General features: G+C 39.0%; 1 protein-coding gene across 1 annotated transcript in view; it reads right to left on the bottom strand.

The window, feature by feature from the left end:
• The window catches only part of NAIP (NLR family apoptosis inhibitory protein), a 33,316-nt gene that overhangs the window by 9,137 nt on the left and 5,895 nt on the right, over window positions 1–18,284 (bottom strand). The window contains exons 3-9 of the mRNA XM_090276364.1: window positions 17,911–17,992; window positions 16,699–16,750; window positions 14,129–14,248; window positions 11,975–12,074; window positions 6,415–6,496; window positions 5,188–5,245; window positions 1,758–3,875 (exon numbers count right to left, since the gene is read on the bottom strand). Coding sequence (XP_090132490.1) covers window positions 1,758–3,875; window positions 5,188–5,245; window positions 6,415–6,496; window positions 11,975–12,074; window positions 14,129–14,248; window positions 16,699–16,750; window positions 17,911–17,992 — 2,612 coding nt within the window. The remainder of the gene's footprint in view (window positions 1–1,757; window positions 3,876–5,187; window positions 5,246–6,414; window positions 6,497–11,974; window positions 12,075–14,128; window positions 14,249–16,698; window positions 16,751–17,910; window positions 17,993–18,284) is intronic.

Here is an 18,284-nt window from a genome sequence, read left to right as displayed (position 1 = left end):
AGAGAGAAAATCTACAGAATAGGAGAAAATATTTTCAAACCATATGTCCAATAAGGATTTAATATCCAGAATATACAAAGAACTACAACTTAGAACAAAAAGACAACGCAATTTAAAACTGGGCAAAAAACTTAATAGACATGCCTTCAAAAAAAAGGCACAAACAGCCAATAAATAAGCACATGAATACATGCTCAAATCATTAGTCATTAGGGAAATGCAAATCAAAACCACAATGAAATACCACTTCACATCTACTAGGATGTTTTCTGATTAAAAAAACAACAAGCAAGCATTGATGAGGACATGGAGAGCACCTGGAGCCCATGTAAGTTGCCCGTGGAAATGTTAAATGGTGCAGCCACTGTGGAAAAAAGTTTAGAGATTCCTTAAAAAATAAATAAAATTACTATTATTAATATTATGCAGCAATTCCACTTCTCAGTATATATATAAAAGAACTGAAAGCGTGCACACATATATACATACAATGGAATATTATTCAGCTATAAAAGGAATGAAGTTCTGATTCACGTTACACCATGGATGAACCTTGAACACACTAAGTGAAATAAACCAGACACAAAGGACAAGGTATTGTATGATTCCATTTATCTGACATATCTAGACTAGAAAATTCAAAGAGACATAAAGTAGAATAGGCATTATCAGCAGCTGAGGAGAGGAAGGAGTTACTGTTTAACAGTTACAGAATTTCTGTTGGGGATGATGAAAAGTTTTTGGAAATGGATACTGGTGATGGTTGCACAACATTGTAAATGTATTTAATGCCATTGAATTATAGAGTTAAATAGTTTAAATTGTCCATTTTATGTGAATTTTACTATAATAAAGGAAATATTGAAAACAGGAAGCAAAAATTTTAATAAATTTGATGATAAATAACTCACAGATCCAAAAATGTTAAGTAACCCTCAAGCAAGACAAATACCAGGCAAAGCACACCAAGGCATATAACTGTTGAAAAACCAAAGCCATAGCAGCAACAACTAGAAAATGAAAAAATATATATATATTGTTTATACAAGTATCAAAAAACACAAGTACCTAGGAATAAATTTAATGAAAGAAATATAAAGCTCACACTGAAAACTTTCAAACATTACTTAAAGAAGTGAAAGGATAAATGGGAGATATTACTTCTCATTTATTTATTTCCCATAAGGTATAAGCCCTTCTTCCCATTAAGCGGGTAGGGTGGGGGTAATCTTCAAGCATCATTTTTACATATAGCTCATTATTTACTAATAACAAGCAACTTGCGTGTTTATTAATATTTTTATTATTTTATGTTTATTGATTTTAGAGAGAAACATCGAGGTGAGAGAGAAGTATCAGTTGGTTGCCTCCCATATGTGCCCTGACTGGGGATCAAACCCACAACCTAGGTATGTGCCCTGACTGGGAATCGAATCCAACCATTTGGTGTATGGGATAACACTCCAACCAACTGAGCCACACCAGCCTGGGCAATATTTTATTATTTCTTATCAGAGGTGTTTGAAAAGTTAATTTTTATTAATTTTTTATCTGAATTGTTTGAAAATCATTCTGTTTAGAGGCCTTTCACTAATTCATACTACTGACAAAAATAAATTAGTGACGGTTTATTTTGTATCTATTCTACCAGCAAACATTTATGATCTCATGCTTTCAGAAGTTTTACCCACCTAAAACTAAGAGTGAACAAATAAAATTACTGTCAGAATAGCCAGCTAAAATATATTCAGGTATACCTTGTACCCGGGTTGTTCCCGAGACTTCAAGAGATTCCAGGAAAGGCAGGTTTAGAAGCAATTCCTGTTCTACAGCATTCAGCTCAGATTCACTTAGGGAGCACTTGGTGAAAGAAGCCTTATACTGCTCAAGAGCTGGGCGAAGTCTTTCAATAAAGCCTCTGCTGTCCCTTAAATGAAGCTCAATGTGCTGTGATGCTGAGAAAACTACCATCAGAACCCTGAGCATGTTTTGGTCCACACCATCCATACCAGTCACATGGACTTCCAGAAGGGGAATCTTGTACGGTTTTGGAGAAAGTTTCCAATAACCAGTGCTGATGCCTGGTGGTGCATTGACTTTCATACTCAGAAATGTCATTATGTTTTGTTGTTTTTCAGCTAAATTCCACTCCCATTCCTTCATTGGTTCAAAGGCAGAAGCACAGTCCTGATGTATAGTTGGTGCCTGTGATTTGTCCCAACATGTTTCCAGGACTGAACTATCTGTTATGGGTGTCCTGATATTTACTTTTCCTCTTATGGAGATTTGGATGCTCTTCAACAACAACAGGCTTTCGGGGTGGTCAAAAAAATACTGTAGCTCAAGCACATCCACATCCAGTGTTTTCCCTTGAAGGAATTGCAAAATAAATGAAGAACATGCAGCAACACTGTTGCTTTGATAAGCAATTTCTATGGCAAGACTCAGTAAACGTTTTGAAACCATTGAAAAGCAATATTGTGGAGATGATTGCATCAACACCCTAATTAACTCAACTGTCTCCAAAACATTCGAATGGTGCTTCAGATTGTCATCTTTTTCAGATATATTCTCCAATGACTCCTTATTATCCAACAAATGAAGCAAATGAGATACAATTTTTGGCCCTGCCTTTGTTGAAGGGTAGCAGGAGATGTACCTCATAAAATTGTTCTTGGGTCTTTTAATCACCATGGGTAAGTTAATTTGTTTTAAATAATAGAGTCCCAAATTTTGATCTTCTTGCCTATCTGAACCCAGGAGTACAATCAGCCTCATCCCAGCAAGAAATTCTTGGAAGGTAGGATCTAAAAACCGATAAATTGGTTTTAGTCTCTGGGCTGTGAATTTACTCATCAGGCACATGGTGAGATCTTCATCTTCATCAACTCCTGCTTCTCTAAGGTCATCATCACTAAACTCGAAGCAAGATGAAAAAAAACCTTTCAAAGCTAGTTTACCACAGGAGGACACAGTTTCTTTGAGAAGTTCAGCTGACATTTTGTGCTTTAAGAAAAGGCATTCCATATAGGACTTGAAAATAGTGACATCATTCAAGGACTGGTCAAAAGGATACTGAAACCAATTAGCACAGACTGCTGCTACAAAAAGAGGAGTTTTCTGAATTCCCTGCATATTTGAATTCACTCTAAAATCAACCATAAACTTTCGCAGACGAGTGATATCATGAGAAAAGAACCTCCGTAATATGTAGACAGCATTATGGAAGGGAAATGCTTTGATCTCTAGAATCATGTCTAGGTATTGGCGGATGCTCCTGGCCCTGTTTGTACGGACAGCAATCAATAAACAGGTCCTTGATGAGTGGTTTTTTTGAATCAGCTTTTTTATGACTTGAGGGACAGAGCACATTTCTTTGTAGTCATCCAAAAGGAATAACACCTGATTCTTTAACTGCTGGATGATATTCCTCAGGCATGTTTCAGTAACAGATCCTTCTGTCTCTGGGAGTTGGTCACAAATGATGTTGGCCAGCCCCTGGTCCAATCTGGTGGAGCTGAGGGAGAGATAGAAGACCAGCTGGAACCTGTTTAACAAGGGGCAGCATCCTGATGCCCATAGAAGAGCTATTTTCTTCAGGAGGACTGTCTTTCCACTACCAGCCTCACCCTCCACACACATGACAGAGTTCAAGTTGGTAAAGACATCAGACAACAGCACAGGCTGTTGCACAGGACTGCTGATGTGTTTTGAAGCAAGGGATGGGTCACAACCCAGCAAGTCGTCTGTGGCTAGGCGGGAAGAGACCTCAAGCAAACACATACGGCGGAAACTGGCATTGATGTAGGCTTCTCTCAGTCGCTGGTTCAGAAGCTTTGCCTCCAGAAACCACTGCGCTTCACTCTGGGCCATCTCTGTGGAGAGAAGAAAGGAGGCACAATTACAAACCCTCTCGCTTTGAAAAATCCCCTAATATAAATATTTGTACACATATATGAGAGGGGACCCCCAAAAAAGGAATTTATTTATAAACATTGTATATTTATTTTTAAACATCAGTCACCTTCAAAGTACTCTCCATGTGATGCAATACACCTATCGAGACTTCTGTCTCAACAGTTTTTGAACTCGTTGATTTTGATGCCTTTTAGTGCTTCTGCCATTTTTTGTTTTGCCTCTTCCACATGGTCAAAATGTTTCCATTTGAGGACATTTTTTCACCCAGGTGAACTTTAAAAAAGTCACTTGGGGTGAGATCAGGGAATAGGGAGGGTGAGGCATGGGGGCTAATAGGACAAAAGCCTCTTTTTCAGGCCCTCTTTCCCAGAGCTAGCTGGACCCCATAAAGCATGACTGACCCTAATTGTTTTATGCGCCTTTATCTCAGGACTAGAAAATTTCTGGAAGTGCCCTGAAAGTGCAGAGGCTCTGGACTGACCGTGATAACTTGGACCGGACCCTGCACCCTGCACCCTGCACCCAAAGATAACAAAACACGTTGCCGCCCAACTGAAACATCCTGCTCTACAACCACCCCATTACCTGACTGAAGTCCAAAGCCATAACCCTTTGGGGCTGGTGCATTTCTCCACAGCACCTAACTGTTTCCCTCCCTTGGGAAAATCAAAATAAAAGCTTTTACTCTCTGGACGTTCTCCTCTTTGTGAATTCTTTCACAGCCACATCACTGACCACCCTAGCAGGGGTCATGCCATTTTTTTGGTCAAAAACTGCTGAACGCTCAGCACAGTGTGCGCAGGTGCACTCATAAATCACCTACCATGAAATGGGCAAAAACGCTGAAAGAGTCTTCAAAAATAATTTGCTGACATGGCTGGTGTGGCTCAGTAGATTTGAGTGTTGACCTGAGAACCAAAGTGTCACCAGTTTGATTCCCAGTCAGGCAGGACTGCAGGCCAGGTCCCTGATTGGGGGTGTGCAAGAGGCAGCCACACATTGATGTTTCTCTTCCTCTCTTTCTCCCTCCCTTCCCCTTGCTCTAAAATAAATAAAATAAAATAAAGTATTAACTCAAAAAAAATTCACTGAAGCCGAATGCAGCCTCTCATAACAATGCAGCTGGTACACTGATACAGATGGGTTCCTAGAACACTCTCTTAGTGGAGGAAGCCTGTACTACAAGGGGCCTGCCCTCCAGAAGATAATTCCATGTTTTTTGGGGTCCCCCCCTTATATATAATCCCATGAGCTACTTCAAATTCTTACCTGGCACTATAGAACTAGCTGCTGCTGAATCTTCAGGATTGCTTTCACTTGCAGTTTCCTTTGAAAATAAAATCTTCTATTAAATCAAAATGTGTATAAGAGGCTCTGGCCAGGTAGCACAGTGGGTTGCAGCATTGTCCCCAATACAGCAAGATTGAGGTTTCAATTCCCAGTCAGGGCACATACAAGAATTAATCAATTAATGCAATACTAAGTAAAACAACAAACTGATATTTCTCTCTCTCCTTTCCTCTCGCTCCAACCAATCAATCAATATTTTAAAATTTGTATAAGAGAGTGAGAAGACATCATATTATAATTGGGAACTGAACATCACCTAAACACAGCCCATCCTCATATACATACTTATGCCAGTTGATGGGAAGTGTGCGACAGGTATGGAGTAATACATGATCTGCAAACATCTTAAGTATGTGCTCTTAGGTGGTGGACATGGGTGAGTGAAGCAGGATTACTGTCCAGGTAATCAGAATCATATCATCTAGAGCAAGACGACCCTCCAAAAGTCAGTAAATACAGTTATTGACCCTCGTTGTTAACGTGTTTAATATTACATACCTGGAGTGCAGGAAGGTTATGTTTCTTCCTTAAAAAATAAGCTATTTATATATCCTCAATCTTTTTTTCCCTTCAATTTTATTTTCAGCTCACAAATATAAACTTGAATCAAATGAATAGCCTGTTATTTTTTTTTCTGGGGGATGACAAAATAATATACCTAATATACAGCCTCAGATATGGGGTGTGTATGTGTGTAAAATTGATAGTGGCTTATATCCCAGAGAAAGATGAGGGATTTCTCAGGTTAAAGGGGTCAACCTATTATCTGGGTTTATGATTTGGTTGGTCATTTGCTTTTGTAAAAGAAACATCTTTCCAGCCCTGAGAATGGCCAAGTAGCAAGTCAGACCTTACAATCCTCCAAATGAAGATTGCCGATGGAATCCAGGTAGCCGGATGCTAATCACCTCTAAGTCTAAAGGAATCTGGGCCCCAACAAAGAAGGGACTGGATTCTACATTTAATGAAGCTATGTATCATGCTTTAGTTGTTTACTGTAGTGTCCCCATCTGCACCTAGCACATCATAGGTGCTTAGCAGATGTTTGTAGAAGTTGTTCATTTATTTATTTAGGAAAGCAGTTTCTGTTCAAAAAGAGCCTTCAACCATGGACTGCTAAAATAAACAAAATGGTTTATTCATTACCATTAATTCAGCAAGTTCATCACGGCTCTGAAGGTCTGGAGTCACTTCTGCAGAGGCCTTCATATTTTGGAGAAACAGACAACTAGGCACAAAAGTTAAAGGTTACAAAATTAGTCGTAGGCAAGTAAGTGTTTGCATTAGATTTTTAAAAACAATGTTAAGAGTTTTAATGGAAAATATTAAATATAAAATTAACATTTCCAGTGACTTGTTCTGTCAGTGTCCTCATCAAACAAGGCATTTAGACTATGGCTCTCAGCAATAGAAGTATAAGTGGTTTATAAAGTAATGGTGGGAATAATCAGTGAATTTGGGGGAATGAAATATACATTTAACACTCAGACATGAAACCAACTAAAATGAACCTAAAGACTCAAAAATAGAGAAGAAATCTTTATCTGTGGATTCTGGGGAAAAAAAAAAAAAGACAGTAGAAAAACTGGTGAATCCAAATAAAATCTGGAGTTGATAGTAATGTACCAATGCTGGTGCCTTTATTCTGGCAAATGTGCCATAATAAGGGAAAAGATGTTAGTATTAGGGGAAAATGAGTGTGGGACTATAGACATTCTGTATTATCTCTGTACCTTTTCTCTAAATCTAAAATTATTCCCACAGCCCTGGCCGGGTAGGTCAGTTGGTTAGTGTTGTCCATATAAGCAAGAGTAGCAGGTTTAATCTCCAGTCAGGGCACATACGAGAAGCAACCAATGAATGCATAAGTAAGTGAAACAACAAATCTCTCTCTCTCTCTCTCATCAATAAATGAAAAAGATTTTAATTATTCCCAAATAAAAGGTTTATTTTTAAAAGCCTCCATCAATATGAAGACTAAAAAAAGGCCGCAAACATACTCTCTAAAAACAATTTGCCAGACCCTGGCCAGGTGGCTCAGTTGGTTGAAGCATCATCCCATACACCAAAAGGTTATGGGTTCCATTCCCAGTCAGGGCACATACCGAAGTTGCAGGTTCAATCCCCAGTCAGGGTACATACAGGAGGCAACCAATCGATGTTTCTCTCTCATACCAATGTTTCTCTCTCTCATCAATGTTTCTTTCTCTCTCTCTCTCTCTCAAATCAATAAACATATCCTCAAGTGAGGATTAAAAACTATTTGCTAGGCATCATGAAGCTGGGACAGAAATACTCTCTAAATGCAGGTAGGATGTCTGCCTGAACAACCAAGGGAGAAAATTCTAAAGAGCTCTGCATCACATGTTTTAACTTGGGTGGGTAAGAATGATGAATGTGAGTAGGTAAATGACAAAAGTAGAAACAACTAATTGGCTTAGGCTCATTTTCATGCTGCAGAATCAACAGGACACCAGGAGAAAAAGCAACAGGACACTCATTTTTTAAATTTCCCTAGATGTCTTGGAGATGAACCTAGGAATACAAGGGTTGCTGCAGGAAAACAGCAAGCAGGACTTGCAATGTTTCTGTCCAAAGTCATTATGCAGATAGACTCATCAAGAAAAAGGACTCTGAAGGAAGGGAAAATACAGACTTCTACACACAAACAAAGGCAGTGCAGTTAGTTGCCAGCAGACCTGCACTACAAGAAATGTTAAAGGATGTTCTTCAGTTAAAAACAAAATTATAAGAGAAGGAACTCCACTTGGTTCTACCCAAAGGAATGAAGAGTGCCAGGGAGGGTAAATAAGTGGGTAAATATAAAAGACATTTTTTTTCTCTTTTAAAAATGTATTTGAAAGGTAAATACTATATTGTGAGATTTATAGTATATATGGAAGTATAATATATGATAATAGCATGAAGGATAGGGGAGAAATGGAAGTATACTGTTACATAATTCATACATCATGTCAAGTGTTATAATACTTAAAGGTGACTAAAATGTTAAACATGCACATTGTAAAAATAAGACATATATGTACAGCTAATAAATCAACAATAGAGATAAAACAGAATACTAAAAAATACTCAAACTGAAAGAAGTCAGGAAAAGAAGAAAAATAAAGAAGAGATGGGATAAATAGAAGCAAATAGCAAATTAGTCTATTTGAATCCAACCATATCAATAACCATATTAATAAATGTACATGTTCCAAACACTCCCATTGGAAAGTAGATATTGTCAGAGTTAAAAAACAAGACCCAACTATGTTGCCTACAAGAAACCCACTTGAAATATAAAGTCATAGGTAGATTAAAAGTATAATAATGTCATAAAAAGATATCACGTAGCCTTGGTCAGATGGCTCAGTTGGTTGGAGCATCATCCCATACACCAAAAGGTTGCAGTTTTGATTCCCAATTAGGGCACATACCTAGGTTGCCAATTCAGTCACCAACTGAGATGCATGCAGGAGGCAACCAATCAATGTTTCTCTCTTACATCAATGTTTCTCTCTCTCTCTCACTCCCCCTCTTACTTACACTCTCTAAAGTCAATAAACATATCCTTGGGTGAGGATTAAAAAATTTTTTTAGAAGAGATGTAAAACCTAATTATAGAAAAGCCAGAATGGCTATATTAATTTCAGAAAAAGACATATGAATAAGGAATACTATGAGGGATAAAGAGGGGGGCAAAAGGGGGAAAATTGGGACAACTGTAATAGCATAATCAATAAAACATACTTTAAAATTTGGACAATACCAAAGTAATAAGGAAGCAGATCGAAGAAAATTCAGCTATGCTAGTGCAAATGTAAGTCAGTACAACCACTTTGAAAAAAGTTTGCACAATCTTGTAAAGTTGAATATGTACAAATCCTATGACTCTGCAATTCCCTGTTTTATTATGTATCCTAGAGAAACACATGCTTACAGAGAAATATGCACAAGAATATTCATAGCAGCATTATTTTAATTTGCAATGCTCTAAAAACAACCCAGATATTGAAATAATATTGGAACAGATAAATTATAATATATTCATAAAATAATACACTATATACAGTGAAAACAACTCGACACATAATTAAGAATGAGTCTCAAAAACAATGTGCAGCAAAATGTCAATCACAGAAGAACCATACAGTATGCTTCCATTTATTTGAACTTCAAGAATAGGCCAAGTTCAATATATTTAAGGCTGCAAATGTAGTTGGTAAAACCCTAAAGAGAAGCAAAGGAATAACTAACCCAAAATTCAGGATCATGTTTACCTCTGAATTGGAGGAACAAAGGTATAATTGGAATTAGGGAGGGTGGGCATACAGTAGCCTTCTAAGGCATTAGTAATGTTCAATTTATTTCTTTTTTAAATTATTTTTTAAAACTTGTATTTTTTCCATTACCATTTAACCCGCTTATAAGCCCTTCCCTTGCAATCACCACGCTGTTGTCCATGTCCATGAGTCCTTTTCCCTTTTTTTCTTTTTTTTAAATACTCACTCCAGGACATTTTTTTCATTGCTTTAGAGAGAGAGGAAGAGAAGCATCCATGTGAAGAGAGAAACATTGGTTGCCTTCTTGTACACAATCCGATCACAACCTGAAACCTGGGTATGTGTCCTGACTAGGAATTGAACCTGTGAACTTTTGGTCTACAGGATGATGCTCCAACCAACTTAGCCACACCAGCCAGGACTATTCAATTCCTTAACTTTTGTGGTGAATGCATTGATTTCTTATTGTCCTTTAAATAACAATAATTACTTTAGGTATCCCTTGGGAGACATGGTAGTTTTCAAATTTAAAAAAAAAAAAAAAAAGAGGCAGAGGAAGAGTAAAAGGCCACACACACAAAAAGTTGCTAGATCCCAGAAAAAGAGTTCTAAATAAAATTAAATTGCATCATAGCTCATCTTTCCAAGAATTAAGGAGACTGTCCCCATGGTCCTCAACAATACACTAAATACTAAATCCAAATTAGAAAGAAAAAAAAGCAACTACCTTTGTCAAAACTCCTTCAAAGCAGCATCCTCTTTAGAATCTTAGAATTAGGTGGGAGCATTTGTTTTAAGATCTGTATGTAACAGTACTCAGGAAAACTCTTACAAATTACAAAGTGAAAACAACAAATTTCTTCTTGCAACTTAACATTTCTGAAGAGCTTGGTGGGTGAAAAATAAATAAGCCAAAAAAAGTTTAAAGATTCACATAAAAAAATATCAAAGTAATAGACATTCAGGAAATTTTAGAACACTGGGGACAAATAGGAAATCCTAAAAGCTTCCAGAAGGGGTGAAAAATAGTTTGCAACCAAAGGATTAAGAACCAAAATCAATAGGAACAATGGAAGATATAAGATAACGTAGTAATGCCTCTACAATTAAGAATTAGAATGACTGCCAACCTAGAACTCTATACCCAGATACATTACCAAACAAACGTGAGACTATATTCAGATATAGATACAAAAGCTAGAAACATGAATCTCTTGTGCAATCTTACCAGGAACTGTGGAGGAGTGCTCCACCAAAACGAGGGAATACCAAGAGGAGGATGACATTAGATCCAGGACACAGGAACGAGCCAATAGTCATCCCTAGGATCCTAAGGGCGACTGCAGAATAAGTAGTTCATGTTGGAGAAAAACTTCAAAAAAATGAAAATGATGGGATATCTCATAGGTCCAAATGACTGGAGAAGAGATTTAAATACTTGGGAGAATTTGAAGATGAATTGGTTCTAAAAACATTTAAAAAACACTAAACAAATGGCTGTAACTTTTTTATTGTTGCTATTGTTTTATTTAAGAGAGAAAAAAATATCAGTGTGTTGTTCCACTTATTTATGCATTCATTGGTTGTTTCTTGTATGTGTTCTGACCAGGGATTGAACCCACAACCTTGGTGTATCAGACGACACTCTAACCAACTGAACTACCTGGCCGGGGCCAGCTGTAGTTTAAAAAAAAAAAAAAGTATTGGTAAGAATATGGACAAATATATATAACTCCGCCATAAAAAAGAATAAAGAACTGATACATGCTACAACATGGATAAACCTCAATACATTATGCTAATTGAAAGAAACCAAATACCAAAAGTCATATTGTATATTTCGATTTATGAAATATCCAGAACAGATAAATCTATAGAAGCAGAAAGCAGATTGTTAGCTCTAGGGAGCTAGGGTGGGATGGGGTGGGAGATAGAGAGTGACTGCTTACTGGGCACAGAGTTTCCTTTGGGGGTAATAAAAATGGAATTAGATCAAGGAGGTGGTTGGACAACATTGTGAATGTACTAAATGCCACTGGACTGTACACTTTAAAATACTTAATATATGAATTTATTTCAAAAAAATTAAGCAAACATTAACAAGACAATTATTACTTTCTACAAAACTTAAAACTTGTACAGAAAGGGAAAATAAATCACAATTACTATAGGTTCAGCTCTGCATAGCTTTTATGAAGTCATGATAAATAAACATATCACATAAAAACTGTGCTCTAACTATAATGAGGGAAAGGCTAATTGGAAAGGGTGTCATGAGAGCAAGGGGATGAAAGAGATCAAGACTCATCCTTCAGAGTGAATCAGAAGAAGGAGCAAAGATTTAATAAGAAAATGAAGATGAGGACAAGGGACAAATTGAACACCCAAGTTCACAGACATTGGGCATTTATTCCACTCACTTAGGAAAATATTTGGTGTGATCTTGTAATGGGTCATCGCCTTCCACCCAGTTCTTCAAACATCCTCCACAGGAAAAACACTGGACGGTGTCCTCTATACCTGGATGGGAGGAAATTCAGTCAGTGCTACTGGCATGTGTATTTGTCAAGTGACAAAGGTAATAACCACCAGGCATTTATCAGCAAACGTTATTTGCATTTCCAATCAGATTTTGTGACAAAGTCAGAACTTGGGTCCCCAGTGAGGCAATATTCCAAATAGGATCAATGGGGTAATGAGCAAATAGTCATGGATGCTCCGAGGTACCATGCGCTTGGATACACACCCTCTCCTTGTCCCATATTCCTTCTATGCAGCAAGAGATTTGTAAATCTGAGTGTGGAGTTAAAGCTCCGTGAAGAAGATATTTTTGTCTCTTTTGCTCACCGATAAATCTCATGGACCTAGAAGAGTGCCTAGCACTTACTAGGCACTGTGTGAATATTTGTTTAGTGACTAAATCAGAAAGAATATATTTAGAGTTCAGGGGGGAAAATGTATGAGCAAATGTTGCAGCCTTTGTGTAAGTTCAAGCAGAATCAAATGCCTCTTACTACATTATTACCAAATTTATTCCACTAAAAGAGGGATCAAGTCTCCTTATGAGACTATATGTCTTTGGAAGGAAATGAGCATTTGAATCTACCAGCGGGCTGAACTAGGGATGGAACATCCACCATCTTCCTAGGCACTGCAAAGCTAGGGCAGAGGAGAACCTCCCTGTGTGTCTGCATGAAAATATAAGGTCCTAGAGCTTGCAAGGCCCTAAGAGGGTCAGATGATTAGGATTTGTGGGGAGAGGTGGAGGTTCCAAAAGGAAGAGGGTGCGAACACTGGGCACAGGGGGAAAGAATAGGGCGAGGAGGGACACTCTTTCCAAATGCTTAAGATAGTGAACCATTAAGATTTGTTGTGCCAATGGAACATTTGTTAGACAAAGCAACCACTACATTCCCCTACTCTGTGCTGCTGTGATTTTTTGATAGTTACCTGGCCTCTCGGTACAAGATCTGCATGGACCTCCACTGTAATTTAGTTTGTGTGTTTGGTCTGAAGGCCAGCAAGGTACCAAGGAAGGGTATACTTTCTCTGTTCCTTATTGTACCTCAGGCAGAGAGTTAGCTGAAGGGAAGCAGCCTACACTCTGGATTACAGAGTAGAACTTCCAGATGACCGGAAGCTAAAGAGAATACTATGAACTGGTGGAAGGAAGATTCTTCATTTTAAAAAGTATTTCCTGATCTTCTCTTCTTGGACAGTGTGTCAAAGACGGCTTCTCCACACTCCCAGTATTGCTCATTCTTCCATAGTAACAGAAACCCAAATTTTTAGCTGGGTACATTGCCATTCAGGAAAAAGATTAAATATACCAGTTTCTCTAATGGCTAGGTATGGCCATCTGACTACTAAGTTCTGGTTAAAGAGATAGAAGCAGAAGGGTCACGTGACAGTTTTATGGCACTTTGCTTTAATGCTCTTCACAGATATTACTTTTCTTTTACAAATTGAAGGTAAGACCCTCCATCAGCAAATAGATTATGGCTCACTTATTTGATAGTGGCTTTACTGCAGTGGTCTGGATCCCAACCGCAATATCTTGGAGGTCTGCCTGTACTAATGTATATAATATGTGTCTTTCATAAAAACAAAGTAGCATAAAGCTAACTTTTGAAAAGTGCAGGTATTCATTGTTAGTCTAGATCTCAAGGCTTCAATTCGGAGCTTCTCTACCCAAGGGAGTGGTAGAAAACTAGGAGAGTAGAGAATGTTGAAACGAGATAAATACAAGTCCAGGATCATGAAGTGTACGTGGGGTCTGAATGAGCAGCAAGGCAGGAGCTTCATGTAAACGACTGACTCTTCGTTTCGTTTCGGCAGCCGTCCGTCTCAAGAGACGATGGTGTAGCTTCTTAAGAGTCTATCTGCACCGCCGAGAATGGCTGTGCAGTCCGACTCGGGAGTGACACGGTATCTGTCTCCTCCCGTGTTGAATCGACATCTTGCGATGACGCTGGAGTGTCCTCTCCAGTGAAGCTGAAGCTACAGAGCCTGGGCAGGGTGATATGGAGGGTCTGCTGTTGCCCATGCAGCAGACCCCACGACGACTGACTCACCTGTGTAGAAAAGACCTGCTTTAGCCAGAGCTGCAACTCCCTCAGGATGTGCGTGAGGCCAGTTCTTAAAAGAGTCCAGTCGTAATTCTTCATTAGCAAAGATGCTGTCATTACAATAAGCTTGAATAAAAGGCAAATGGTGAGACCAGAAAGTTTTGAGGTTGCAAGTATCACTGTTCAAGTTCTCACTTCATACTTACAGAGAGAATGATACGATGTTTGGAGCTGGCTTCAGTAAAATCGGAGGAAGGGTTAAAAAGAAGAAGGGGGTTTAGATGAAGCAAGACTGATCAAGTGTTAAATTGTTGAAGCAGAATGGTGGATATATGGTTGTTACAGAAACAGGGGAGTCCAAAAACAAACCCCAGAGTTTGCGGCTGGGAGATAGGGAAAAGGAAGCAGTTTTCAGGATACCTTTGCATGCCTGGGGCTAGTGGCTGGAAACTTTGTTGCACAAAGATCCGCTTTGAAACTCCCAAGGCTCAGGAAGATGGGAGGGGTCTTGGACTGTGGGACGGTTCGGAAGGAGCCTACAGAGCCTGTGTAGGGTTCTGTGAATGGTCAGAACTGTTGCAACACCCACTGTGTCAGAGGACGCAGTCAGGGATATATAAGCAGCTGCAGACATTTTTAGGGGGTGTGCTCCCTCCATGTGGCTTGGAGCAGGGGTCTCCAGGCGGCTTTAAGAAGAGGCTCTCGCCATGCGGTTTTGAGAAGGAGAGGAGATCCATGCGGTTTGCAGGAAGAAGGCAGTTTACAAGGAGGCTGAGAATCCAGGCGGTTCTTCATTGAGAGCTGGAGGGCACCACAGCACAGAAAGGACCTCCCCAATCAGAATTGAGTGATTGGCAGCTACTGGTAAAGCTGAACTGTGCCTAGGAAGTAGGGAAACGGTGTTTCTGACTTTCCTAAGCCTGGCCAGGTCTGGGACGGGAGGCAGAACTATGTGCAAATAAACAATTCTTTTTCTTTTCACTAAACTCTGGTATTGAGAGTTATAATTCTGGTGGCGGGCAATCGGGCCCCTAACTAAAGAGCCCGTGGGTTCTGTTTCAATCAGAGCAGCCCAGGGGTTCTGTTACATGGTGAGTATATACTATTATTTTATTTTTGTAAATGTTCAAATTTTTCTATGATAAAACCTTTAAAAATTATCTCTTCATCACCTACCATCAAAATAAACAAAAAAGCTAAAGGAGGTTGAAGACAAATTTTCCTTGTAGCTCCCTTAAGAGCAGACAGATTTATTTCTTGCCCTTTGGGGTGTCCACTCTATGGAATGGTCTCCATTAGACTTCCCACCTTGGGTGGGTTCTAGGGTTTGGTTCCTGTCATCTGTACCCTGTAAGGACTTGAAAATTAAACTTACGTTAGCTTGGTTCTGCAAATTTTCTAAAGATGAAAGCTTCCTTCAACGCTCCACTTAACCCCAGGATTCCTGCCAGCACTTCCTTTTTAATCTGCATATACTTAATGTACTGGAAAAATCTCAGTCTTTTCCTCCTGTGTGTCTCCTTTACACTCTCACACTACACAACACCTCCGATACCAGAGGTGTGATGGTTTTCCCCTCCAACCAATTCTCTGACACCAACAGGGTGTCCTGCAGCTTAACTCAATTCTGACACCGTCTACGTGGAGAGAGCATCAGCTCCCACAGGTTAAGGGCTCAGTCCCACAAGACTGCCCCCACTTCACTTCCTTTACTAGAGTGGCTCACAGGACTCAGAGAAACACTTATGTTCACTAGTTCATTAAAGGATGTAAAAGAAACAGCTAAACAGCTGGATGAAGAGACAAGGTGAGGCCTGGGAGGGGCCCTAGAATGGGACCTCCTGTCCCCATGGAGTTGGGGTATGTCACCTACCTGGAAGCTCTCTGAACACTGTGCTACTGGGATTTTTATGGAGGCTTCATGACGTAGGCATGCTATCATTAACCCTATTTCCAGCCACTCTCCCCTCTCTGCAGAATGAGGGAAGTGACTGAAAATTCTAAGCTTCTACTCATGGCTTGGTCTTTCTGGTGCCCAGCCCCCATTCGGAGTCATCCAGGAGCCCAGCCAGAGTTACCGCATTAGAATAAAAGATGCCCCTAGTGCTCTTATCACTTAGGAATTTGTCAGGGATGGGGTCAAAGACCAAATTTTAGAATAAGAGGCACTCCTAGTGCTCTCTCACTTGGGGAATTATGAGAGTGTTAGGAACCCTGTACCAGGAAAGAAGGACAGACACCAAAATATATATAAAATCTCACGCTTCATATCTTAACGGACACGAATTCATTTAAGAATATTTTCAAGACCATTTTATTCAGAAATTTTAATTGTTTCAGGGCAAGTGTCAGCCATGAACCCAGCCCCATGATAGTTCCCTCTGCTCATTTATGCCAAAAAATGAAGTCACTTTGGAAGACCAGAAATCTTACGGGGGAAAAAAAATTTTAATGACTATGGCACTATCAAATGAGGAAGAAAAAGGAAGTGTTAAAAAAAGAAAAGGATGAGGACAAAAGAAAAACAAAAGAAGAAATAAATAAGCAAAGCCTTTGGAATATGTCTGAATATTTACCTGATGCCATTGGTAAATCTCTCTTGATCCAGGAATTCATAAAATGTTCTCCCTTAATAAAATTAAAAATTTTGACTTAGAATATCTATGAATAAAAATTGAAAGAACTCCCCCCTTCTCCAAATGAAGAGTTTCATTGGACTGAATGGCAGGGTTGTTGGAAATCATTTTTTAATTTTCACTTCTGTTAATAGTGGAATTTTCAATGCAGTGCAAAAACAAAACAAAAAGAACCGTGAATGTTTGTTTATACCTAACAGGAAGCCTTGTGGGGCCACTGTTTCCAGAGATCTAGCTCCACAGCTGATTTACATGTAGATATCACTAATGTACTTTGACTAATGAGGAACTATGAGCCATAGGAAGGCAACTGGATTCAGAGGGGTATTAGGTATTGAGCAACTGATCCCTCTCTGATAACTGCACCAGATTTCTTTCTCAGGAAACATTTCTCCCCCACTTTCAGGTCAAGTTCTCACTGCAGGGTTCTCATCTTCTGAGTCATGTTAGCCAGTAAATCATTCCTTTTGTGCTTAAGCCGATTTGGGTTGGGTTTTCCATCACCTACCACTGGAGAATCCTTACTAATAGTTATAAAGTCACCAGCTAGGAGAGAGTAACTCTGGGCCCTCTGTGTATAATGGTGCCATGGTCCCAGGATCTTACACAGGCATTCAGATGGGGTCAATAAAGGGACCCTAGGGGAGGTAGACAGACCAAACCAAAACCAGCCATGGAAAACGGATTTTAAGGGCTCTAGGTTAGCAAGACAATGTGATTTTGTTCCTTCTGCCAGATGGGAAGTAGGAATAAGAAAGAAGGAAATAAGAAAGAAGTGGAGCCCTGGCTGGTGTGGCTCAGTGAATTGAATGCTGGCCTGCACACCAAAGGGTTGCCAAATCAATCCCCAGTCAGGACACATGTATGGGGTGTAGGCCAGGTCCCCAGTTGGGGGCGCTCAAGAGTCAACCACACATTGATGTTTCCCTCCTCTTTCTCCCTCCCTTCCCCTCTCTAAAAGTAAATAAATAAAGTCTTGAAGGAAGGAAGGAAGGAAGGAAGGAAGGAAGGAAGGAAGGAAGGAAAGAAGGAAAAGAGAAAAAGAAAGTAGAGTGCATGACCAAAAAAAATAAAAAGCCCACCCCTTCTAATTCAGGCATTATTAGGTAATCAAAAGCCAACTTGAAGGAAAAAAATGCTCTTGTAAATTACCGTGACACCAACAAATCCCTTGTAGCTTTCAATATACTGGGCAATTTCCTCTGATGATTTCTTACTTTGAAGAAACTCACATCTATAATTGATAAACATAATTAAAATTTACCTTGATACTGTGATAGAGATGTCTTATATCTCTATTATTGTGATGATGATTACACAATGAACATTGTTAGAACTTATTGAATTGTATATTTAAAGTTGGTGAATTTTATTAAACTTCAAATAATACTGTAAAAGATTTATCCCAAAACTTATTCAAGAGAATCACCATTATTTTTACATAATTATTCTTTATTTCTATTAGTGACAACATGAGTAATTTAAAATTAAATATTTAGATTATCTTTTCCCTTCAAACAAAACAT

This window comes from Furipterus horrens, unplaced genomic scaffold (assembly GCF_987537825.1).
Source record: "Furipterus horrens unplaced genomic scaffold, mFurHor1.1.pri manual_scaffold_5, whole genome shotgun sequence".
In the NCBI taxonomy this organism is placed as follows: domain Eukaryota; kingdom Metazoa; phylum Chordata; class Mammalia; order Chiroptera; family Furipteridae; genus Furipterus; species Furipterus horrens.
Note: the sequence above shows the minus strand (reverse complement) of the source record. Positions and strands in the feature narration are given on the sequence as shown.